Raw genomic sequence first — 26,041 nt, 5'->3', positions numbered from 1 at the left:
CCACCGACAGCTCAGTCAACACTCAACGCATTTCACCAGACCAGTCGCTGCGTCACATTCACTGTTCCTCTGTCAGCCCACCGCCACTGATTTCCCTCACAGATGCACACGCAGCGGCACGCACGCTGTGACCGACGTGCTAGCGGTGGGAGAGATAGAGCAGCCGCCGCCGGCCGCCGCCCGGGCGGGGCGGGGGCGGCGGGGAGAGCGGCAGTGGGCCGACCTGACCTTGAGCCGCCCGCGACGGCGCAGCTCGAGTGCGGGCCGGGCGTCAGTCGGCGGCCGGCCGGCCGGACGGGCGCGGAGAGTTCACTATCGTGACGGTATGTGGCCGATGAGGGCAGCATGAGGACTCACTGAGGGAACTCAGGAGGGACTCAGGAGGGAACAGGTCACATGAACTGCTACTGGGAGTGCGGAGGGGAGAAGGGAGGAACAGAGTAACGGGACAACCATAGAACCCGAACTGTTGGTAGATCACCAGTCATACGAACAACTCACGGTCACGAACTGCCGCTAACATCAAAGCATTCGCAAAACTAGGAGGGAAGTTCATAATCGACACGCAACAGGCTTCGATTAGGACGCTCGCCTCGCGTGCACTTCAGCGATAGACGACCCTAGGACGATGGAACTTGATCGTTGTTATATAAAAGCAGACATGGTAGTGCACATGTCCTTAGTAAGACGGAAATCGGTGAGTTCGTGCAGAGGAAATCGTATCTGAGTTGAAGTTCGCTTCACAGCGACCATGCATCACGACAATAAGGCCGCATAGTGATCACCGCCCGACCACGATAAATGGTGATGACGATGAGTTGGGGTTTTTGGGCCCCCGGAGTCCGGAGGTCATCAGCGCCCTCCCGACACTGATCGAACGCCCGGTTAGGCGCGGCACGAGAAATAAACAAACAAATGGCACCTCACATCCACCAGAGCAGTGGAAAGGAAGTGCTTAGTTCCCAGAGCAGTAGCATGAAGTGACAGACTTATGGCACGAACCACGAACTCTACACTCAGTGTGTCCTCGATACATGGTACAAAAGAACGGGTTGATTCATGACGCAGCCGAATACTTTTCGTGATATATTCGAAACCGGTGACTTTAATACAGAAAATGTTTGCTAAAAAACAACATTTATCACCAACCTCATCCAGAGTTTGATTCTAATTGGCAATGGAGATCAATTATTTCACCCACTGGAGCGCTAAAATGGCTTGCAGTGTACATAGTCATTTGCCATCAATGGCACCGGGTTTTCAAGAAATTGAAGTCACCTCAACAATTGCCGATGAACATCCGATGCTCACTTGAACGTGGAAGCTGCACGACCCAGCCCGAAAAGTAGCCAATATCTCAATGAAGACACGTGGAGCAAGAGACTGCACGTGCGAATTGTACTTCAACGCCATGAACGGGGTGCTACGACCGGTCAGTTCTCTAAGTTGAGAAAGGTGAGTGTGGCTTCGATTTAAACATAAATATCGACACTCTCCCTGTCCATAGCCTCCAAAACACTGCACTACAATACAACACCAATACACAGACCACAGGATGATATTCCAAACATAGCGAATGCACAAAGCCCACATAATAGCGCGCTGAGCCGTCACGGACGATCCACCACGACAGACACATCACAGGCAGCACTGGCACCCCTCCCCTCCCCTCAGGCACCGGGAGGAGGTCACTCGTCCGACGGTCGCCAGCTCGGTTTTCTCGTCTGAGCACGGGAGGCGCTCGTCTGAGGCCGAGCTGCGCTCATCGATTTCCGCGCCGTGCGCCTCCCACCGGCGGGGGAGGCCGCGGGAGGCGCCTGCTTCCCCTCCGGCGCACAGCTCGGTTGGGAGTCTGGGGAGGTCGCACTGAGGCCCGCGGCGGCTGAGGGTCCGTTTGTGCTCACGGCTGGCGGAGATTTCACAGCACGGCCCACCATTACTGTTCCATTTTTCGCTGGCTGGCACTGCACAGTCATTTTGACCACGTTTGGGGCCGGTTTGCCTCCCGCCGGGACTGACTTGTCTCCGGCTGTCAGGACCCACCTCTGTGCCGGCCCGGAGCCGGCGGTCGGGGAGGCCGCGGTCACCTGACTGCCGTCCCCGGGCGAGCTGTTCAGTTTGAGGGTGAAGGTGCGCTGCCCGGGCGCGCCGGTGGGGCTGGTGACGGTGAGCACAGCCCGCTGGGGCGCCGAGGAGTCCGCGTCGCCCTCAGGACGGCAGTACATCACCTTAGCGGCGACCGGAGCGGCGGCGCCGCCGGCCGCGGGTGCTCCGCCCGTCACGCGCACCTTACAGCCGTGACCGCTGGGCTGGCGGGCCCGGCCAGGCTGGCCGCCAGTGGTCTGGGGCGCCCGGTTGACCACCACCACCTTCTGAATGTCCTTGGTGCCGGCCGGCGCCCGCTGCAGAGGCGGCGGCGGACCGGTCAGAGGCGGCGGCCGCGCCGTCCGCGCGGTGAGGCGCGGGGGACCTCGGGTGAGAGCCGGAGGCGACGACTGCAGCACCGGAGACGGAGAGCTCGACTTGACGGACGCGTCATCAGAATCTGCCGGAGGGGGTGATACATGGCTGTCGGTGATTGCTTACCGCAGTCGACTAGAATAAACAGTAACAACCATTAAAACCCTTGGAGCATCATCAGGAAAAGGAGCATATGCAATGAATTAAATGAGGTCAATGAATTTCCATGAATTTCCTATGGCTTTCGCAGTCAGATTTTGAGTACAAGGAGCGAGCAGAGTCAATCAACAAATTGTACCACCAGTAAAACGCCTTTTGGGCGAAGAACGAGCGAGCGAGATAGTGAGCCCTGCACGTGCGGAAGGGCGAGAGGGTACTTCCAACGGGCTTGTGCAAAGCACCCTTCTAACCGATCGCTAGCGATGTGCCAAATTTGAACGCAATCGGCCCAGCCGTTCCTGAGATCTGGAAGCGGCATTCTGTACGTGCGCACGTGCAAACGGGGTCCAAAATGACTTTTGCACGGCACCCTACTAACCGGTCCCCAACCGTGTACCAAATTTGAGCGCAATCGGCCCAGCCGTTCTCGAGATCTAGAAACGCCCCCTGCACGTGCGCACGTGCAGTAGCACCCTAACCGCAACACATGGGAATGCATTGCCTGGTGGGTGCCTACCTGTATGCCAAGTTTCAGCGAAATCGCCCCAGTAATTACAGAGTTACTGAAATGGGAACAAATTTGACACCTCTCATTGTTGTATTTTGCACGTGCACTGGGGGTGACCCACATGCATCGAGAGTATCCGACCTTTGGTAGAAGGGATGCAGCTACCCTATAAAAATTACCGTAAGACAATCGCTCAAGCTGCTACTGAGATATGGGCCTCTCAAACTCACTACTTTTGCAAAACAGCTTGAACACCCTTGATTTTTCACGTGGCACGACGTGCCACGATGGTCACTGAGGTGTATCAAAAGTAGTCAATTACGGGGTAGAAGGGATGGGGCTACCCAACAAAAAAGACCGCAGGCCAATCGGCCCAGCGGTTGCTGAGATATAAGCCTCTCAAAAGCGTTACAGGCCGGGCCGGGCCGGGCCGCTCATACTGAGATTTTTCCGTTATATTGAAAAGACTCGCTTCGCTCGCTGCGCTCGCTCACTCGTAATCACAAACATAAAGCGGCAAAGACCACCATGAAACACCACCCTCCGTCCGCCTAGCCCGGCCGGTCCACCCGTCCGTCATATCCATTCTCAGGACTTCCAAATCCTCCACGCCGTACCCCAGGATCCGGGCTGGACAGGCAACTTTATCTCAATCGGGATGCTCCCGTGGAGCGGCACCGCTGCTCCCAGGGGAGCCAGGAGCACACCCGTAGCCGGGTGCATTGAGTACTTGGGGGGGGGGGGGGGGACTGGTCGGCCCGTCCTTTTGTACGGGTTCAGCCCCTGTGACTCACTAGGGTGCCTGCCCAGACCAATGTCTCCCCCTAATTCCTATCATCCTTCCGGCTCTGAAATGGTACTGTCAGACCGAAAGGGCCTAACCCAACAAAACAAACAGAACAAAGCCGACCGGTGCTTCACCCACCTTCCAGCAGCACCTCTTCCTGCCCGTCGGACCAGGACATCGGGGAGGACGGGTCCAGTTCCGGCGAGTCATCGCTGCTGCAGCTCAGCACATCGTCGTCAGACACTTCCTGCACCTCCTCCTCGGCGGCGGCGGCGGCCAGGAGGACGTCACTCTCCTCCTCACTGGCTACGACCACAATCTCCTCCACGTCAGGGTCCGGGACGGGCGCGGAGGGCAGGCGCGAGGGGCGCACGGAGAACCGGACCGGGGGGCCGGGGGGCGGGCCATGGGGGTCGGAGGGGAGACGGGCGCCGAAGGAGGTCGCACTGGCCGGTGTCGGCTCATCGGACAGTCGCCGCAGACGGTCGAAACAGTCCTGCCGGGCGAGGGGAGGGAGTTACACACTGTCAGTGAGTTCTATCCAGTGGGTGAGTTTTACTGCTCTATTGAAAACACAAGTGTGCTGAGGAGGCATCGATTCAGACATTCCACGCTTTTGGTGTCTGTGGCAAAAAATCGAACAAACAGGCGTAATATACCTTGCCATGACGTATACCTACCAAGCACACGCGTACGGCCCTCCAGGTATTAAGTGGTTGGTTGCCAACATCACAATAATTGATCTGCATTGACGAATACGTCTAATGGCTGTTGAAAACCACTGCCGAAATGTGTGCACGAACCCTCTTCTCATTTCTATTGAGTCATTTTACTGGAGTGTCTCTGTCAAATTAAAGTTATTATACCAAAAGCATATAGGCTAACCAACCTACACTTTTTTGTTGGAGGGCCGCACATGTGGCATAACTCTAAAAACAAGCATCTAACTGAGATGAAAAACTCGTCCCTGCCCCGACCGGAGTCAGCCCCGTCCCCGCCCTCTCACCATGCAGAGGAAGTCGGTGTGAGCCGGGTCGGCCGGCGGCGGCAGGCCCACGCACGCCGCGTGAGACAGACAGAAGCAGCCGACGCAGCGCAGATCGGGCAGCACGGGCGGCGGCGGGTGGCCGGGCCGCGAGCAGAACAGGCTGCAGGTGGCGTACTGGCGCAGACGGCTGCCGGGAGAGAGCGGGGTACAAGGGTTAGAAGGACTCAGAGTCAGAGAGACATCAGACGGATCAGAGAGAAACATCATACCACTGGGGAAAGTGGAGAAGTCAAACGGGTACGAGAGAGGGAGCATGGGATCAGAGGGAGCTGCAAAACGCTGCAAAAAAAAAAAACGGATAAAAATGTCGGGTAGGGCAAGGGTAGGGCAGGATGGGAAGACGACACTGAGGAACACACAGCGGCTGGCGGCCCGGTAAACCCCTCCCCATTCTGTCTGGCACCCCTCCACTGACCGACAATGACCACCGTCTGCACTCTCACCCAATGCGCAGTGTGTACGGCGGCGGCAGTCTGGCCGGGGTCTGGGCCCGCACCTGGTCCACGTACACCCCGCGCCACGGGTCGGCTCGGAGCGGCTCGTCCACCGTCTGCGCCTCTCGGCCGTCGGCCGCCACCACGGCCAGTCGCCAGGGACGGGTGTCGACCAGGCGACTGAGAGCCAGTCGCGGCTCCGTGCCCACTGAGCCCGGCCCGGGGATGGTGCCCACCAGAGCATGCAGCGCCTCCGCGTAGGTGAGGCGGCGGACCGGCTGGGCTGGCTCGCCCTTCACCATCAGCTGAGGGGGCGGGGGGGGGGGGACTGGTGGTAGAACGTATTCCAGGGGTAGGCGGAGAGGGAGTTTATGTTTTTATTCATTTTTATCTACCCATCAGACCGTCTACAGGCACATAAGCCACTAGCGGACGGGGTCACAAAATCAGTTTTAGGGAGATGTACAATGGGTACTTCATCTTTAGCATTGCAAGGCTCAAGCCCAAAGAGCTTACCCCTAAGAAAAGAGGACGACGCATTGAGGTAGGAAACCTGTTTAGTCCCTTACATACTCAATTTCAGACCTCCATAATAAGTGAGTGACTTTCTTTCCAACCCGAACTCCCTTTCGGCAGTGATACCCTCCTCAGCACCTCTCCGCAGCCGCCGATCGTACCTTGAGTTTCCGTTTGGGCGGCTCGCTGGGCTGAGGAGGTGCAGGCCGTTTGACGGAATAGCGGGACTGAAGAGTCCCTTCCAGAGCCTTGATGCAAAACTTTGGCCGCGGGTGCTCTTCTTGGACCTGCGTGGCTCCGTTCAGAGGCCGTACCACCACCACTGGGCGCGGCTTGGGCGGCGGCGGCGGCTTGGCGACCACCTTTGGCCGCCTGCGGTCCGCGCCGGCCGGCCGGTCGGGGGAGTCACCGCGGCCACTCAGCAGCGCCGACTGATCCAGAATCCTGGAGATGGCGCCCTCGGCCGTGGCCCGGTCCCGCAGCGTCTGGTCATTGACGGGGCGTCGGAACACCTTGTGGATCCTAATCGACGTCCGCGGTATAGCCGACGGCTGGGGTTTGGCCGACGGCTGGGGACAGACATGGTGAGGTCAGCACCACAGATATGCAGACGAGATCAGAGCAAGCAGCGTCTCGTCATGGTCGGCAGAGATAAGCTACTCGATAAATGGACGACGACTATTATCTGGCGAAGTCAATGAGGTTCGATACACGAATAACCCGTGTCCCACCGTGGGAGTTCCAAACACAATCGGGTGATCGATGCTTTAACGCCTTTCTAATATCAAGACGATCGAATGACGCGTAATTCGAGCACTAATTAATGTCAACCTAAATATTCGAAATCAAATCAGAACCATACGTCTGGAGTTAGAACCTGAAGGCCACCTTTCGTACCCACCTGATTGATGGCAATTTTCAGCCGCTTGTTGCGCAGTGCGGCGGAACGCACGGGGGTCGTATTAGCCCCTGCCTCACGCATGCTCTCGTGCGGCGGTCCCACGCCAACCAGCTGGTGCGCGAACGAAAAGTTGCTGATGTCCATGTCTTCATCATCGAGTGCCTCCACTGCGGAAAGAGGTGCGGTGAACACTTGGTAACGACCGCCGGCGATACAGCACAGCCGAGTGCGGGTGGGGGACTGAGTATGATGTCCCGTTCACACGCCAAAAAAAAAAAAAACGCTTATTCTGAGACAGCATAGCAGTCCTGTCACCGGGCAGATTGGGAACTAGTAGCCTGTCGGGCGGCCAGTTCGGCCCGTCGAGCGGACAGAACGGCCTGCCCAGCAGACAGAACGACCTAAGGGGACTCACAAGCGTCCTCCACTTCCCGCTTGGAGCGCAGCTTCTTTCCGTTTGGCATGTAGTAATAGCAGTCGAAGCGGTGGCGGTTTTTTCCGCTGTTGAATGTGCTGCGTCGGACCACCTCCCGCCGCCAGCCTGCGGGGGCAGCACAACTAATCAGACCAACATCATTCAGCTGTCACGCCCACATGAGTTCAATTCAATGGGGCAAACATTGCATTGCGAGGTCTCAGTGCATATCAACATATGAATAAATAACTCTAAGATGCCTCTGCATGGGCACAAAATATGACAAATATTAGCAACAGCACAGCATCAGACTTTGGACTCACCATGTTTGAAAGGCTCTGCCAGAGGACCTTTCAAAGTAATCTCTTTTACTTCATCTGAAAAAGAGTAAAGAGCTCATGTTATTGGAGGATACATACATGCTAAATATATCATCAACAGTTGATGTGATTGACCAAAGGTTCATTGGACAGTTAGTCTGCTCATTACTTTGTGCTGAACTCAACAAATCAATAAATAATTTATTCTAAGTTTCTCAGTAAAAAGATGAAGTAGCATATTTCATTGGCACCAGTCTTGAGAGCCTGGTTACGTAAAATTGTGGAAAATAAAGAATATTTTTATCAGATCCACCATTTCATGAAGTGATATAAATATTCTCACAAATTGGCAGAACATAACATCTTACCTTCTGATGATGACATGTTGGTTGTGTGTTTTGGTGCAGCCAAAGGGATGCCGACTGGCAGCCACCCAACAATTAGATGATGTAATGAATTATATGAAAAGCATCTGGTTCAGCTTGCTAAAATAAAAGAGGGGAATGTCAATTACCAGTGGAATGTGATTCCAAAACATTTAACATGTCCTGACAAATGAATGACACTTGCACACTAGAAATCTACAAGACAAGATTTAAGCTGAACATCATTCAGTGAATGATATCTCTTGGATTTTTTAAATAAATGTAGTGCTAAAAGGCAGCTATGAACTCTTCATAGAAAAAGATGTTTTCTTCAGAAGTAAAGAATTTAATCCCAGTGTACAAACCAGGTAAGGTGGAAGTTGATGTGACAGTACATTGATAGTCCTGTATAACTTGGACTCGTCAACTGTTTTTTATGCATTTTTCCTCACAAATAAATGAGGTGAGAGCTACACTGTTCACCTTTACCCAGTGTCCCCTGCCAGTCTGTCAGGTGGTCTGATAAATGAAGCAAGGCCTAAAATGCTCTTCCTCAACCAGCAGACTATTGCATGCTGAAGGACAAAGAAATGCAAAAGTTTAACTACCTATCTCTTAAAGAAAAAAATGTGGGATATCATAGAGTTCAGTAACTTAGGGGAGAAGCCACCCTGTATCTCACTTGTGAAGCAACTCGGGGTTGGATGTGAAGCATATCAAAAGTCCACAGGAACAGAAATGTATCTTTATCTGATCAATACTTCAACCCACATGCAACAACTGCACCACAATTGTCTCAAAATCCATTTTGAGATATGTTTTGAGACACATGCACACTACTTCTTCCCAGCAATGGCCCCTATTTCAGGGAATTTGCCTGTTGCTGAGTTTGATGTCCAGGACAGGAAAGGGTCTAAAACTGGGTTGCCTTAATGCTTATTTAACAGGCTGGACCTCTGGATGTATAACAATCACGTACAACCTTGAGCCACTGCAAATCCAACAGGCAACACCAATCGTGCTTTTTTTAAGTATTTAAATAGTGAGCATCCAGTAAGAAGGCAGCTTCATCAATTCAAGTTGGAAAAGTTTGCCTTTTCACATTAGACTATAATGATTTTTCAGTTTTGCTTTAAACTTAGACCAAAACATGCAAAAGTTGAACGAGAAATTGGTATGGAAGCGCGATGAACAGTCTACCCATTGCCATCCATTTTCGACCACTTAGAGCCTGCTAATACATTACTGCAATCATTAATAGCATTATCAACATCGTTTTATCACATATTGTACCCTTATAGTCGTAACAATACTGCATACTTGGCAATGATACTGTTTTTATTTACCCTGTTTATGTCTCCCACGCACGCGCGCGCGCCCGCCCCTGTGAAACTGCGGCGGAATTTTCGTGCGCCAGGAACGTATGAACTACTTCACTAATAAGCTGCAAAAATATTGATAAAAACCTGACGGGCGAGAAATCTCCAAAATCTAAGAATTTTGCCAAAATCCATGCCATATGATTTATAAATGCAGCCTGTAGGCATGAACACTGATATCTGACACGATACGAAAACAGCTGTGTCGATGAGGCGTACGCCATTTTTGATTTTTCACCATCTCCCTTGTGGGGCACCACCGACTTTTGGTCCCATTCTTTCCATGCAACGCCCATAGGGCTGATTTTAAAATGCCCAAATCAAAAGGGGGCACGGTGCTCCGGTCCCCCCCCCCTGTTCCGCCACCTATGCTACGGATCGTTCTGGTCAAATCACAAGCCTAGTCCGTACCCAGCCAGCAATTTGGTTTGGCTCAAATCCGTTTTGCTTTGCTCCGGCAGCTCCGACATGCCAGTGCCACAGTAGGGCCAGCGTAAACGGAGCGCCATCAGAGCCGGGATTTGGCTCTATTCCGGCTAGCCAGCCCTTGCCGTTATAGCGCTCCCGAGTTGGTATGGTTTCGGACCGCCTGCAAGTCTGGCCCAAGTCCGGCTCCCTGCCACGGCTCGCCTAAGTCCGGCTGCCTCGTAGCTGCTCTGGCTTACTTTGGATGAAGCATAGTTGAGGTACGGCACGGGTGATGCGGGCCTGCGGCATAAGTCCGGCTGATGGGATCGTGCGTCAGCTCCAGTAGAGCCCCAGACCTTGCCCGTATATTTGGCCGGAGCAAGTGCCGAGCTAGCCAGAGTAAAACCAGCTACGGCCCCTACGGCCCAGGCCGAATTTGCTGTCGGGGTAAAAGCACTGAGTTTCGGTGTAGACGGTACGGGAAATTTATTGTGGCAACTGTTTGGATCTAAGGTAAATGAGGTCAACCATAGAACACGATATATAGTGGTCTATGGGTCGACATATAAACATTCGCCTTTACTGTTGTAAAAACGTCTTATTTATACATCGTCACCAATGTTACGTTCATTGTTCATTGCATAAGTAGGTGCATAAAGCTAGGTAGCTATAAGTAGGCATAGTTTTGTACCTACATACCTAATGTGTGCGCAGTGCGCCTATCAGGTAAACGTAAACAGTAGCAGCGGAACACCTTCAATTAAGGGGGGGGGGGGGTGACTGGTGAGCACTGCCGACTTTTGGTCCCTTTCTTTCCATGCAACGCCCAATGGGACTAATGTTAAAAGGTCGAAATCAAGGGGGCCACAGTGGCCCGGTGCCCCCCCCCCCCCTGTTCCGCCGCCCATGAACGTCAACGACTTGTCTATAGCTGGGGCGTAAACAACCGGGAAAAAGAACTGGCGCCTGGCGGATTAGGTGTGCAAGGGAAGGTGGGGTAAGGTGGACCAGCGAAAGCTTGAAGTCGCATGCCTATCATGCTTCACTGCTATTGAAGCTCATAGGTAGTGTTTATATAGTCTTCTGAAATATACCTAGTGTTCCTTAAACAGGAACTCTCGGTTTTCCACGAATAACTCACGTAAAAAGCGGCCGATCGCGAAGAAACTGTTAGTACCCTCGCTGAGTCGCGTTAATCGATTTTACACCTCCCCTAAAACATTCCATGACCCTGACCCAAATGACCTTTGACCTGCGAGTTGTGACCTACTTTCGAGACCATCTTTTGTCGGAATCGCGATTCGGCGTACCTATGTCGGCTCGCATTAGCCGCGTGTTAGCAGTCTTTTCGTGGTTTCAAACCATCCAATATGTGATACGATGTTGGTCTCATGCATTAGGGTGGGTGTCGAGGTCACCTGAAGGTCAGGTCAGGTCATTGACCTTTGCTGACCTCGGTTCACTTTTTCGAGGTTTACATGTTTCTAGGCAAGTATTTTAGCTGAATTCGAATTAAGCAACCATTTGAACATTTATGAAGTAGTTTTGGTGCCTTATAACGAAAGCTGTCAGAGGCGAATGACACGTACTACGAATGCCCGGCAGGACCCCTACTGGTTGACCTGACCTGACCTGACCCGACCGACCTGGCCTAAATGCAAGAAGACATCATCTGTGATCAAAACAAACATGATATTCGTGATTAGCACCCCGAAGAATCTCACAGCAGCCACACTTTACGACTTTCTAACAGGTCCCGATTTTCCCGACTTTTGGGTTATTGACCTGACCAAGGTCAACCGGACTTAGGACCTTAAAATTGAGCATCATCGGCTTCCTCTTGTCACGGGCAACACGTTCGTTTTTTCCACGAAGCTCTAGCTCAATCAGGGGCGAAACGGCAAGGGGGAGGGGGCAACGGACCCCCCCCCCCCTTATCCGTTCGCGGCTGGCAAAACACCACTACGGGCGAGGGTTAGAAAAACGTTTAAACGATTTTACTATTGACGGTTTAAACATAAGGTTAATGATGCATTTGTAGGTAACTATATCTCGTTATTCGCATAGCAAAACGCAGTTTTATCGAGTTCAGCGTTGATAAGTTATATTTTGTTTGTTCACTCAGTCAGTCGTGCGTTCAACATGCTCACTACACAATGGTCAATTAAGGGTAGCATCCCGTGCTCACTTTCATCCATGTCGCCATTAACTGATCATGCCGCTAAGTTAAAATGCCTAAGCTGTCCAAAGATGCATGGCTAATAAAGCATTTAAATTATATGCAGAAACCGAATAACAGCTTCTATATGCATACTCAATAGCAATGATCTCACAAAATGTCTATTTGCAAGTGAATGGTAAAACAAGACACAACCTAGATAGGTATGGTTACAAGCGAACAAAATTTCTTATTGAACATTCATACCATTACGCCACTACCATACATTTTGATATGTGTGATGCCAATATCGTTTGACAATTTTCCAAGGTAACACAACGATGTCAAAACACTGTCATGCCCAATTATTCCGCGTCTTACAGCAAGCGACACACTCATTCCGTACAGCAAACAATTGCCCGTCTAAGCTACACCATAATATCACATTATTCCGGTGCTCACTACAATATAGTGAGCCAGCCAGAACAACTAATATTGTACGTTAAAGGCCCGCGACTCCTTTATCGCGAGCAGCGGGGTCGCGTTTTAGGGGTCAGCGCGACTGTTGCAGAGCCACGGTGCAATTAAGAAAGAAGAGAAGCGATTTAAAATCTCGTAACATCCATGGCACTTTGGAAAGCAGAACAAACCTTTGAGCGACTAGGGTGGTCACACTATAAGGTCAATAACTTAAGGCGCTCCGATGATGAAAGGTCAGAGTTCATTTGGCCCGAAAACGAAGAAAGAGGGAACAAGCGGGGGAATAGTAAGCAGTCGCTGATAAGTGATGTCTAATTAGATACAGAGCATGAACAGTGAATGTCTTCCTCGTCATGGGCTTGAAAATGTTGAAGTTAACATACCTACCTAGGCATACCTAGGACACGCATACCTAACAATAAGCCCACGACAGCAAAGTCGATTGGTTAAAAATCTAACCAAGTGTTAATCAAAAGATAAAGATAAATAGACAAGTAGACAAGACAAGTGATTAGCATCGGTTCCATTGGCAATGTTGCATAAGCTCGAGGGAGAACGACGTAACGGAGGCGGTTTGTAAAGGCACCAGAGACTTCCACATGTTCTAACTTCTAAGGCTCGTGTCCAAACGGGCGACATTCGCAAATGCACGGCGACCGCACCAACAGACAACAACGTAACGCTTCCGGCCGGCCACTGGAGGGCTTTTCGCCACAGCCACGTCACGATTGTCATTCTGGCCAACCTGAGATCGGGCAGTGTGTCACTACTGCCGCAGTTTTGGAGCACCGTGCGGCTACTGGTCACCAGTTCACCAGTAAGGGTTCTATGACCTGGCCGGTCACTAGCAAATGTTCAGTGACCCGGCAGGTCACCAGTAGGGGTAGGGCGGCCGGTTGTAGGCCGGCAGGCTGGCGATGGATGCCACTACGGAGGTGGGCACGCCGGGCACGCCCGGTACGCCGGGCGGGAACGGCAGCAGCTCGTGGCCGGGGTACGGCGCCGGCGGGCCGTACCCAGCGGCCGGCGCCGGCGGTAGGGACTTGCCGTCCCGCACTAGCACGGGCACGGCCACGCGGCGTGCCGCCGACGGCAGCGGCAGCAGCTCGTGACCCTGCTCCTGGGTGGCGCGCTTGGTCTTGTAGCGGTGGTTCTGGAACCAGATCTTCACCTGGGTGGGCGTCAGGTCGATCAGGTTAGCGAGGTTCTCCCGCTCGGGCGCGGACAGGTAGCGCTGCTGCCGGAACCGGCGCTCCAGCTCGTACGTCTGCGTCTTGCTGAAGAGGACGCGCCGCTTCCGCTTCCGTCCGCCGCTCTCCTTCTCGTCGGCCTCGTCGACGTCCTCGGAGGGCGAGGCGCGAGACGTCGGCACCGTCGCGGGGATGTCGGAGAGCCGCGCGGGCGTGCTCGACGTCCGCTCGTCGACCGGAGAGCGCGGCGGCGAGCCCGGAGAGTCGCCCTCGACCTTCGGGGCGACGGCCGGCTCCACGGGCTCTGCTGGGGAACACAGAGAGTTACACGGTCAAACATTGAGAGCTATTTGAATGGGTTGCAAGGAGCGCACACGGTGATATTGCTAATCGCTAATAAACGGGAGTAAACAATAGTAAACAATAAACAATTCTTCCTATTCTGCACACCAAAACTGACAACTCATAGGTCCGTTAGTTTTACATTAAATTCTACCAATGAGGGCACGTTTGCAAGATGCACTTGACTAAAGTAGTTCGACGAAACTGTAGCCCACCGGTCACCTTGATTGCAAATATGTATCTACACCTTTGCGCAGGACCTGGCAGAATTTGTCAGATACTGCTCTCCAGCCCCATCAGGAACCCAGCGTTCATTCTGTAGTCACGTTAGCCATGGCGACACAGGGGCGGGTCAGAAAATGATGTGGGATTAACGGAGCAGCTCAGTGTGTCATATTAATTTGACGTTGTCACACACTGCGAAACCTCATCACCATTTATGTGAAATGTTGTTCACCATGCATCGAACGAGCGTCTGTGTATGCTCCGCATGCTGTATGTTGAGAATTCGTTAATGTGATAACATATGGGCTGTTCAATGACGGAAAACTTTTGATTCGAAATAAATGCTAATAGGATATATTATAAAATAGTATTTATTACAAAACGTTAAAAGTTTTTCGACAGTTTCTAGATCAGAGTACTTATTTTGGGAAGCAGTATTTATTTAATGGAAAATTTGTGTACCTATTTAACGAATTATTTCCCACTGACCTGGGTACACGGGTGTGGCCTCGGTACCCAACTGACCTGGGTACACGGGCGCGGCCTCGGCGGGCAACCAGCGCGGCTCGTAGTACTCGGCGCGGTACCCGCCGGCCGGCTGACGGTACTCGTACCCCTCCTCCGGGTACGGGTACGCCGCCGGGTACAGGGCACCGCCGTACTCCTCCGCCACCATGCCCACTAGAACACAGCGCGGTCATGCTACATGCGCGCCCAGAGCGGGCCGAGAGCGGGCCCAGAGCGGGCCGAGATAGGGGCGAGATAGGGCCGAGAGCGGGCCCAGAGCGGGCCGAGAGCGGGCTGAGAGCGGGGGCGAGATAGGGCCGAGAGCGGGGCGAGGTAGGGCCGAGAGCGGGGCGAGGTAGGGGCGAGGTAGGGGCGAGAGCGGGCCGAGAGCGGACCGAGAGCTGGCCGAGAGCGGGGCGAGGTAGGGGAGAGAGCGGGCCGAGAGCGGGCCGAGAGCGGGGAGAGAGCGGGCCGAGAGCGGGGCGAGGTAGGGGAGAGAGCGGGCTGAGAGTGGGGCGAGGTAGGGGAGAGAGCGGGGCGAGATAGGGCCGAGAGCGGGCCGAGAGCGGGCCGAGAGCGGGGCGAGGTAGGGCCGAGAGCGGGGCGAGATAGGGGCGAGAACGGGCCCAGAGTGGGCGAGAGCGGGGTCGGGGTGAGATGGAGTGGTCTGGACATTGTTATACGTGTATGAGTCTCAGATGAGGGTAGGACATTTAGGAGAGAGTTTGGCGTGAGGTGGGAGAATACAGAGGTTTTGGGAACGATCGGCACCATGCAAACTCAGGTGTACTCGGATATTTAGGAGTTGAAGCTCATTGGGTTCATCAGGAGTCAAGCGGTTATAGGGCACCGCCGCACCTTTAACAGCAATCAAAGCAATTAGTGCAATTATTTAATTGGGTGCCATCAAAGCGAGTCCACCACCAAAGGCTTCAAATTTTACTCCAAAGGGCAACTAAACATGCAGAGAAAGTCAAAAGGCATGCACTAAACCGAATCAGGATTTTACCTTGCACCAAAAGCGAGACTTATAATGTGAAACTTATTGAGGCATATTATTTCTTTGATAGCTGAATGCTGATCACCCCTCCGCCACCGGTATTAGCCCACCCTCACACACGGTGAGGTCCCGGCCCCTCTCTGACCTTCTCCCGGCGGCCGCGGGGTGTGCGCGCCCATCGGAGGCGGCTTCACCTCTCCCAGGTTCAATATGTCACGCACACTGAAACTCGACGTTTTCGAGCCGGACATTGTCATTTTCATGTCAAACTGCCTGCAAAACGAGAGACGAACAGTTCATTCTTCATGCACCCTGACGAACAGGGAGGTAGGAACGGTGTTTACAAACAAACGAACTGACAAACAACACACAAACCCCTCGCTCTGTCATTGGAGACACAAGAAAAGATTCAGAAATAATAAATGGAGAAAATTAGATATTTGTGGCTTAGAAAAACCGAAGCTTAGAAACAGTTACAAAAGCTGAAGATCCCCATGAATATAAAAAACTAAGCCAAGAGTGTTCTGTGCTGAAGTGCTAAAAGTACGGGAATTTGACGTTGAAACCAAGAATGAAAACGAATGCTAACCGTTATATCAAATAACCAAAAGTGAAGCTACTACAAATACAGACACAAACACAGATACAGACGAGACATACCTACATAGATGCATGCAACATGCATGAGACATCCACACCATGCGTATAACTATGCATCATGCCGACATGCAAAACTAATGAAAACGCCCAATAATTTCCAAGCAATTACACACACACAAATGCTGACATTCCAATCCGCACATTTACTTAACCCAAGGCGGGCATACATGTGGAGCGCCCATTTCGTACAGGATAAAAAATAGATACATCATTTGAGCTTCAACCTGAGATGATGGGCATATAGGCTGAATACTGTTGCTCCATCAATTTCAAACTAATACGTTTTAGATGAATGATGGTTAAAAAATTGCACACCCAATTACCTACACCATTCACGTCCAAAGAAAGGCATTCCGATTCATAGGCGGCGGAACGGGGTGGCCACCGGAGCACCGTGCCCCCTTTGATTTTGGCATTTTAACATTAGCCCTATGGGCGCTGCATGGAAAGAATGGGACCAAAAGTCGGCAGTGCCCCCCCCCCCCCTTAATTGAAGGTGTTCCGCCGCTACTGTAATCCGATCATATAGGCGGCGGAACGGGGAGGGCACCGGGGCACCGTGCCCCCCTTCGATTTTGGCATTTCAACAGTAGCCCTATGGGCATTGGGCGTTGCATGGAAAGAATGGGACCAAAAGTCGGCAGTGCCCCCCCCCCCCTCATTGAAGGTGTTCCGCCGATACTGTTCCGTCCGATTGTTGTACTTGTCAAGAGCAACTGAGTAGGAAGCTAAATCTGATGTCATCCTTTATGACGGGGCTAAAAAGTGAGAAGAGCAAAGCATGCAACCCACTTCAACACAAATGCACCGCAAACTCCCTTATCATTTCCGCAACAGACGAGAATCGAGTCCTCGTTAGCAGAAGTTTACACATCAGAAAAAGAGGAGTCGAGAATTGAGCAAACGAACCACGGGAAGGCATGCACACAATAGACAGCCTTTTGTAGGAAATAGTCTAAAAAAGAATCAAGGTAGAGTAGCTGGGCAAGTTGGGTATCACGTGAACTCAGTCCGTGTTGCTTTATTCTTACCGAGCCTCTTAGCCTTTCTTGAACTTCCAAACAACGAAGCACTAAAACTGTCGTTAGTAAAGATGTGTGTCCCGACTCTCGACTCTCGAGTATCCGCCCTTGACTCTCAGGTGCCGACCCTCGAGTCACGACTCTCAGACACCGACTCCCGACCCGCGTCACTTCTCTCACAAACTGCCGGACTCTTCTCCGCCACCTCCCAGCCTCTCTATCCCCTCTCTCAGCCCCTCTACCCTCCTGTCTCAGTCTCGAGAGGAGCTGCTTGGCAGCCGAGTGGGCGCCACTCGGCCGGGGGGCGGGGCCTGCCGCCGGACCGACCAATCACAGCGCCGCAATCCTCCGGAAGCGGAGAGAGAGCCGCGGGAGAGAGGGTGCAGCTAGAATGGAGGCCGGCTGAGGCTCTCAGGTGGGAGGCCGAGTGGCCGGTAGCTCTAATATCAACTTCTGATATTAATGATCGGTATCATTCATTTATCACTAGGCCGTAGGTTTTATTGGAACATTGTAATGAATCCGATGAACCGTTTAAACCAAAATGAATGAACCGATGAACAGTAGCGGCGGAACACCTTCAATTAAGGGGGGCACTGCCGACTTTTGGTCCCATTCTTCCCATGCAACACCCATAGGTCTAATGTTTAAATGCCAAAATCAAGGGGGGCACGGTGCCCCGGTGCCCCCCCCCCGTTCCGCCGCCTATGCCGATGAACCAAAATTATTTATTGAAAGAACGGGTAACTTTGCTATCGCCGGTTCTGCCAATTGCCAATATCTTTGAGAGTGGTAACTGAGAGGCTCCACATGCAGGACGTAGTTTAACTGTAGTCTTAAATTCAATTCAACAATGCAATTTTTACGTTTTTACGTGCCATCAACAATGTTTCTTTTTCCGTAGATAATCAGGTGCATGAAATATGCATTATTTCAACGGGTTATTAATAAGACGAGGAGAGGAAACAGATACCAAATAAATGTAAGCAATTCGCATTCCTCCCAAAAATGGTAGGTATAGCGGATAGCCCATGCCTGCCTGTGCTGTGCCGCACGACCGGCCGCTGGACGGTGCTATTCTCCTGCGCTCCATTGAAGTCTCCGTCTACATCCCAGGTGTGTGCCGCTAAACCTCTCCGCGTGGCGTGGCGGCAACACCTAGGAACTCGTCACAACTTCATTGGCCCATTCTCCGCCACCAGCGCACACAGCTGGTCAATTAATACGAACACCCCGTCCCATTGTGAACGCCCAGCTGGCGAATTCCATCATTAGTCGCCAGTTCATGTCCTCCACTGCCTCACTGCCGCATTACTACGGCCGAAATCCCGCCCGCTTCACACCTAATCCCGGTGCTTATAACACGCGGCCCTTGTGATGTCAACTGGCGTATTATCGGTAAAGCTTGCTGCTCGACGAGCACTCGCTTATGGACTGGTGAGATTGTGTGCGGGCGAGAGCGGTGGTTCGCGAACTCGAGAAAACACGCCGGGAATGCGATAGAGCCGTTATACCGAGAGGGGTCCTGTGGATGGCTCGAAGGAATGCTGTTTGATGAATGGTACAAGCAAGAAGTAGGGGTGGTGTGCCTATGTATGCGAGATGGTGTAGCTACTGCTTGATGTTCATTAATTTCAATCGTTAACCGTAAGAGGAAGACAAATTTTTATACAGCTAAGAAGGTACGCAATTTGTCAACATTATCATTTACGAAAGGTGACGATTTTTTAACGCGTCCACTTAATAAACATAGCTACAGGGAAGCTTTGGAGTCCACTTCAAGCGTGGACTGGATAGGAAATGAGAAGGTGTTGTTTCAATAGGATACTTCTTCTGCCGAGTCTGTTATTCGTTGAAGTGGAAGAAATTGTGAGATACGGCGTCTCCGTAGCCAAGTTAACCAGTCGAAGGCTTATATTGGGTTGCGAGTTAGGGATTGGACAAGTCTCTGATTTAGCTCAGGCACCACCTTTGCTGCCTGAACCTCAAAGTTGGAGAGGGTGGAGAAGTTTCCTCAGCTAGAGCTAGGGTTGAGTGAGCAGCGACAGCCATCTGGGCACCGCCACAGCCCGGTCAGGGGCGGGATTAGAGCTCACCGGTCCTGCCCGGCTGCTGGAGCGCCCCGGCACCGTGAGGCGCGCCCACACCTCTCTGTGAGCGCGCTGCCGCCCGCCCCCGCCCCGCGCGGCGCGTCATTTACAGGCCATTCACAAAGTCAATCATCATTAGGATCAGAGTAAAAGCGCGCCAAGGCCGTGCAGTGGAAAAACAGCGGCCCACCGGGGCAGGGACGGGTGAGGGAGAGCGATGAATAAGGAAGGGAAAAGTGGCGGTAAAAGTGGCGACAAAAGTGGCCGGGTCGGCGGTGGGCGGGTTATGAGCCACAGCTGGGACCAGTATAGCCGCCCACCTGGTGGATACCTATACAAAGTGAAATTTAACGGCCCTTGACTGCCTATACCTTTGAAATTTAACGGCCTTGAAAGAAATGGTAGGATCTCGGCCAATGACTTCGTAAAAGGAAAATTGGTAACTAGTTATTTGACATACAGCGCGTTTCGAATGAATTACGGAATGGACATCGATGTGCTTGATTTCTCGAACGGAACCATCGAGATTGACCTCGCAATGAACGAGTCACTTATTCCCATACGATTACCATAGTATCATTGTGCCCTATCATAAGGCAAACATTTGCCAAAGCCGAGTTCCTCACATTCAATCTCGGTTGTATTCTGATGTGGGCGATACGGGCCCATCTCTCCGTTCACCCAACAATGGCGGCCGTCTCGTGCTAATGGGCCCGTCCGGTCGGCCGTCACGGGCAGGACAGGCGGCCGGCCGCTCCTCCAACCCACCTCGTCTTCTCACGGAGCTTAGACGGGAGAGGCGAACGGACCGTCTCGGGCGGGACCATCGCGTCTCTCAGGTCACAGCGACGAACGTGACCGCCCTGAATGCCGAGAGGAGGCGCCGGTGATTCACGAGACGCCGAGTCGTCCCGTGTCGTTTATCAGGATTGGTGTCGTCCTAGAGGGTCGCAATGAAGGAGGGAAGTGCCAGAAAAGGCAGCCGGTATTTGTAGCCAGTGAGCCCGTTTATGGCCGATTTCGGAGGCTAATGGCGTTTATAGCAGCTTTTCTGGGTAGATAGTACAGTAGGATTTGGATGGGAGTGAAATGTTTTCGGGGCACGGTAAGCCGCCGGAACTCGCAGCTCGAGAGATGTGAAAATATTTCACTACAATCAGCGCAGGTAGCTTGTTCATGTCGGAGTCCAACGTAACGAAACACCGGCAGGCTCAAGTGAGTGCACTTATGCAGCATACACGAATAAATGAAAAGGTGAATGGACAATGAAATGAATGAAAATTAAGCCATGGAGGGACCAATGAATGAAATGCGTAACGGCTGTAAAAAAGGACTTTGAAGAAGCACAGAGAAGCCAATGAAAACTCGCCGTTTTGCGCTCACCTCACACCTGCCTCAAAAGCCCTTTAAAGTCAAAGGCACACCACTCTTTTCTCCCATTTCCGAACAAAATCCACAATTTGTAGCGGGCAAAAAGCGGCCCCCATTCACTCCAGTGCGTCTGGCTTCCGGCGGCAGCTCGCGGTCCATTGAGGAGCCGGCGGCGGCCGGTCGGCAGCTCGCGGCAGTCGGCCGCCGTCAAAGGGTCGATTTGTCAGTCGCGCCGGGCCGCGGACAGGGTACCGACCCGGCACACCGAACTGGAACTAACCCGGTGATGTATCACAGGACGTGACCAGGCGACTCGGCGTCCGGCTTCCTGACGCGCCGCCGCCGACCGCTTCAGGCGGGTGACAGAGGGCTTCCTCCGGCTCCTCCTTTCTGAGTTGCTTGCCTCACTTCTAAATCCTCTCTTTTTCTCCCAATTCCTCACCTTCACTTTAACTATTCTCTCGACCTTTTGGACCGCTCCCTTCCTTTTGATTGCCTCTTCCTTTCCTCTTCTCCCTCTTCACTCCTCATTATCTTCTCGCTTCTTTATCATATCTATCTTCTGTTCAGCTCTTTTCTCTTCTTGAAGTTTTCTCCTTTATACTTTTTTTTTTACAAAGTTAAGCCAAGTTTCTTTACTGCGAGTCAACGCTTGACTTTCTTCGTTAGTCTTCATATATAGGTAGGTCCTCCTCTGATCTCCTACCCTCTCTCTCTCCCCTCACCCTCTCTCTACGCACGTCGTCTCCCCTGCTGTTCCACAGTCAACAGTTGCTCGGCGGTAGGTCTCCCCGACTTCACTGGCCGACCGCCACTGTGTCCACTGTCCGCTGTTCAGCGCGATGGCATATTGCCGGCGCACTTCGTGGGAGGCCAAGGGATTAACTCGGTGAGAAACAGCTTAGTCGGCTCATGGGAGGATTGGAGCGCTGAAGTTGTTTCCGGCCACCCTCGGAGCCGCTTTCATAGCGCGGTGAGAGCGCAAACAAAACGCCTTTCGTGGCGAAGGTAAGTCAGAGCTGACCCAGCTAGTTGGCGCTTCTCGAAGGTCAGATAACGAGGGTGTTCTTACGAATAATTTTACCTAACTCGCTGATAAACGATTCGCTTAGGTATGCTCGTTTGCGCTGTTTATCCGGTGAAATGGCACCACATAGAGAACACGTGTTCTCGTGTAACATCATCGATCAACCCTGCAGAGGCCACTCACCAGCCTCCGCGTCGACAAATCGCCAATTGAGACGCGCCTAACTGTGCCCACCAGTGTGTCGAAGACGCGGCACCTTTCCTCAGTCCTTGTTGGACGTCCTTTGGCGGCCGATCAAAGACCCGCCGCCCCCATTGACCAGCGCTGCGGTCTGCCGCCGGGTCCGGGGGTAATCCTTCCGGCGCGCACGGGGCAGACGGCTGGGCGGCGGCAGCCCCCGGCTGACGGCACGACCACTGGTCGGTCCGTCGGCCTTTGTTGCCGCTCGGGCGCTACTCTGTGCCGTTTGGGGCTATTCAGGAGGCTCCGAGCGGCCTCCGAACAGACCGCGAAGGGCGCGACCGGGGCACAGAGCGCGCGCCGCCGCTGGGACGCGGTCAGATGAAGGAGAGACACGTGGACAGGTGGCTGAGAGGTCAGTGGGAGGGACAGGAGGAGGGACAGACGGCCTGCCGCCGAGGGATCGGCTGGGTCGGCGGGTCGGCGGGTCGACCGGACATTAGCTTGGTCTAGCCTGAGTAAAGTATTCCTTACGGAATGCCTCATTCATTGTCTAGCGTAATGTCGGCCGGTGCCTGAGTCGGCTGTCAAGGCGCAATCGATTGACGACTTTTGAATGCTACGCTCTTAAGCGGTGCTATTTTCCAATTCACTAGGTACACAGGGTGAGCGGTTACGGGTAGACGTAACAGAGCGCGGCTCAGTCTACCAGAGTGACTTTTTACTTTTTAGGGGGCATTTGAAGATTTCTTGTATTATAATTTCATGTTATGAGGCTTATATTGAAAACAATTGTTTCTGCACCTGGCAAATAGCTGGACGCAATTCCAGGCCTACAATAACACCAGTCAGCGAACGCATCACTAGTCACGTGACTCGTCACTTGTTTTCGGACACGTGACCACAAACAATTCTAGGACGTTACCCTGGACCTCGTGAATGCTCAGTGCGCGCGTATATCGATAATATTATCAGAGAACATTCTGAACTCTAGACAGAATAACAAAGGCAAAACGTCCACAGAAAAGGAGAAAAATGCACCTACATGCTCGACAGCCTCGTTAGCTCTAGCTTCGCCAAATAAATTAGCAAACTCACGGATAAAAATATTTACTCCCCGAAGGATTTACAAACACCTTAATTCGGAAACTCCTTTTATGGGTGTTTATATACCACTAACTTTGGAGTATTCCATGACGAGGCAGAGTAACTTAAGTATCTCATTTGATGTAAGTACCAGAGTAAATGAAGGAGCCTGGGAGTTCTCCTACTCCTCATGCATAACTGTTTGGAGTATTGGAACCCGGTAAGATGGAGTTTAATGGATAAAACTCCAAAACAAAGGGAAAATCTACTCCAATATAGGTACTGTATTTGGGACGTCAGAACCCCACCTAGCGGAGTAAATATTTTTCTCCGTGTAATACGTTTTGCTCCCGACCAAACAATCCGTGGCTAACGGCAACGCGTTAAGGCCTGGCTACACTATGCGTTTTCTGGGTGCGTTTTTTTTTTTTGCAAGTTTGCGTGTTTTGCGTAATATCGTTCTAGAAAAAGTTATTATTAATATAACTTCTTTAATATCTACATAAAAGTTTGTAAAACGTTTATGTTAATCAAAAGTTTATATGAAAACATATAAAAAACGTAATGTCGTTTCTTTCTAGAACGACATTCCGCAAATCCCGCAAACTCGCAAAAAACGCACGAAGAAAACGCATAGTGTAGCCAGGCCTTTAGACCGTCTATCCGGCCATGAGAGTATGGAAGTTAAACATGGAAGGCTTTAGGCATAACGATGCTTGATCCAAACAAAAATGATAACTTATTGATGGTAAAAAAGTGTGGTGGGGATGTATTCCTAAAAATTTGCAAAAAAAAAATATTTACGCAAACAAATAAACACCTACAGAGCTAGTAACATGCAGAATGTCTGCACCAGCGGTCAATTTAAATGTGGTTAATAGGCGAAATTTGCCGACCTGTTGGGTCCAAGAACCAGAGTCTCACACTGGATTACCAGCCTGGACGGTCGAGGGCTGGACCCTCGGCCGACCGGGCATGGGCGACTACCGCGGACCCGAGCGGCAGCGGCACTGCGGCCGCTCTGGAGAGTCGCGTGCTTGGTAACTTCAAATGCAATTGCGTTGGATAAGTTGGTCGTTTAGTTTCAGTTCGTAGGCTAAATGCTGCTTGACGAAATCACGACATCGTTTGCAAACTGTCGTGATCCACAAAAAAATGAATAGCCAAGCAAATAGACGCAGCATATTCGAATCATTACTGACGAGAAAATCGAATGCATAAAGTAAGGACCGCACAACTAGGAAACAGCGTGGTACGGTACGGGAAAAGCGGCAGCCGAAAGAAAGGAACTTTGGTAATAATTTTCAGCATGATAACTCAACACCACGCTAGCGATAGGATGAGAGCCGATAGACAAACGGGTACTTATAAGATATCACACCATTTTAAAGTTATCCGACCAGACAATGGAACCAAGACAGTCAAAGCAAACCTTCCCGGCATTCTCTCGCAGTTATGCGCTGGCCTGCTGTGCCCTCGGCTAAACTTCGGAAGCAGCAAGACAGAGACCCCCTAGACAAGCGCGGACAATGGACCAGCCTAGGCCTCCGTCTCTCTCCGTGCCGGAGGAGGCCTCCTCAGCCGACCGGGACCTCCGGGCCTCCGGGCCTCGCCTCACCTGTAATCCTCCTCCGAGTACATCTGCGGGTGGTGCAGCGGCTGGCCGTGGTGCTGCGGGTGGTGCATCTGCTGCTCCTGGGACCAGTAGTAGTGGGCCGCCGCCGCGTGCTGCTGCGCGTGCGACGGGTGCAGCTCCGCGTGGTGTTCGGGCCGCATTGCCGGGTGCATCTCAGGGTGCATCTCGGGGTGCATTTCAGGGTGCATTTCGGGGTGCATTACCTCTGACGGCTCCGGCGGCAGGTCGGCCCGCTCCTGCTGTAGCTCCTGCTGCGACTCCTGGCGGTGCAGCTCCTGGTGCTGAGGATGCTCCTGGTGATGCTGGTGGTGTTCCTGATGTTGCTGATGATCTGGATGTAGCTCCTGGTGCTGCTGATGTTCCGGGTGCATCTCCTGATGTTGTTGATGTTCCGGGTGCATCTCCTGGTGCTGCGGATGCTCCTGATGCTGCTGATGCTCCCCGTGCAGCTGCTCAGTGTGCTGGTGCGGCTGGTTCTCCAGCGGCATGAAGCCGAACTCTGTGAGCGGCATCTGCCCGGCAGCCGGCACCGCGGCCCGCTCGTCGTAGAAGGCGTACATCTCCTGCCGGGCCGGCTCGGTGGCCGCCGCACACGCCATGAGTGAGTCTCCGGCCGGCACCGTCAGACGTGATTCCCCACCGTCAGATACGACCCCTCACCGGTCACCCGCTCTGACCGCTCTGACCGCGGCGGTCCGCCGGCTTCAGAGCCAAACTCACCTCAGCTGGGCCAGCCGGAAACAGTTTCAACCAAAAACTGTTTTGTATTTTTGCGACGGCGTTGCTTCCTGTGTGGATTCCCTCTGTCTCTGCCCTCTCAGAGTCCAGAGTCCAGCCGCTGTCCCCAACTAGGAAACCTTGACCGCTCCTCTTCCCAGTCTGTCGTCACCGCCGCTCTCCGCCGTCGGTTACGATTCTCCCTCCAGGCTCTGTGGTGTCACAGTGTCGTCACAGCTTCACCCACAGTCCCGACCTTCTCAAGCCGTCACACTTCCTCTATGACTCGCAGTGTCGGCAGCCGTCACAGCCGTGACGTGTCGTCACACCGCTCCGTGACGCTCGCTGACCAGTGCCCACCGGGCGGCGGTTCCCGACTGAGTCCGCCCCAGGTGAGCTGAGAGACACACTGGCAGAGGCGCCAGTCAATAAGATAAGATAGTGGCCTGCCGATCCGCGCCTATCGGCCGCCCGCCGCGGATGGCCGGGCAAACAGAACCGTCTGCCGGCCACAGAACGGCACGGCGGCCCATACATAGTCGCCCCGACTACGGGATGGCACATAGTCAGTATATAGGGGGCACATATCACGGATGACTGGGATGGGGCGGCTCATAGTCGGTATGGCCGGCATATACCCGGGATGGGGG

At 52.7% G+C, this 26,041-nt stretch overlaps 2 protein-coding genes across 2 annotated transcripts; both read right to left on the bottom strand.

Moving 5' to 3' along the window:
• Positions 1-1,073: 1,073 nt before the first annotated feature.
• On the bottom strand, positions 1,074-9,309 carry LOC122386665 (formin-like protein 20). Its single transcript, XM_043376071.1, has 10 exons — positions 9,260-9,309; positions 7,917-8,033; positions 7,552-7,605; positions 7,229-7,354; positions 6,814-6,980; positions 6,074-6,481; positions 5,406-5,701; positions 4,921-5,089; positions 4,053-4,410; positions 1,074-2,545 (listed from the first exon to the last, which is right to left on the bottom strand). The coding sequence occupies exons 2-10, from the start codon at positions 7,930-7,932 to the stop codon at positions 1,689-1,691; spliced, it is 2,451 nt and encodes an 816-aa protein (XP_043232006.1). The 5' UTR covers positions 7,933-8,033; positions 9,260-9,309; the 3' UTR covers positions 1,074-1,688.
• Positions 9,310-11,777: 2,468 nt separating this feature from the next.
• On the bottom strand, positions 11,778-25,770 carry LOC122386657 (homeobox protein Nkx-2.5-like). Its single transcript, XM_043376063.1, has 4 exons — positions 24,657-25,770; positions 15,748-15,875; positions 14,621-14,776; positions 11,778-13,835 (listed from the first exon to the last, which is right to left on the bottom strand). Exons 1-4 carry the CDS (start codon positions 25,271-25,273, stop codon positions 13,210-13,212), a joined length of 1,527 nt encoding a protein of 508 aa, XP_043231998.1. The 5' UTR covers positions 25,274-25,770; the 3' UTR covers positions 11,778-13,209.
• Between the last annotated feature and the right edge of the window lie 271 nt (positions 25,771-26,041).

Source organism: Amphibalanus amphitrite, unplaced genomic scaffold (assembly GCF_019059575.1).
Source record: "Amphibalanus amphitrite isolate SeventyFive unplaced genomic scaffold, NRLGWU_Aamphi_draft 000258F_arrow, whole genome shotgun sequence".
Taxonomy (NCBI): domain Eukaryota; kingdom Metazoa; phylum Arthropoda; class Thecostraca; order Balanomorpha; family Balanidae; genus Amphibalanus; species Amphibalanus amphitrite.
The sequence above is the reverse complement of the archived record's forward strand: the minus strand, read 5'-3'. Positions and strand labels throughout refer to the sequence as shown.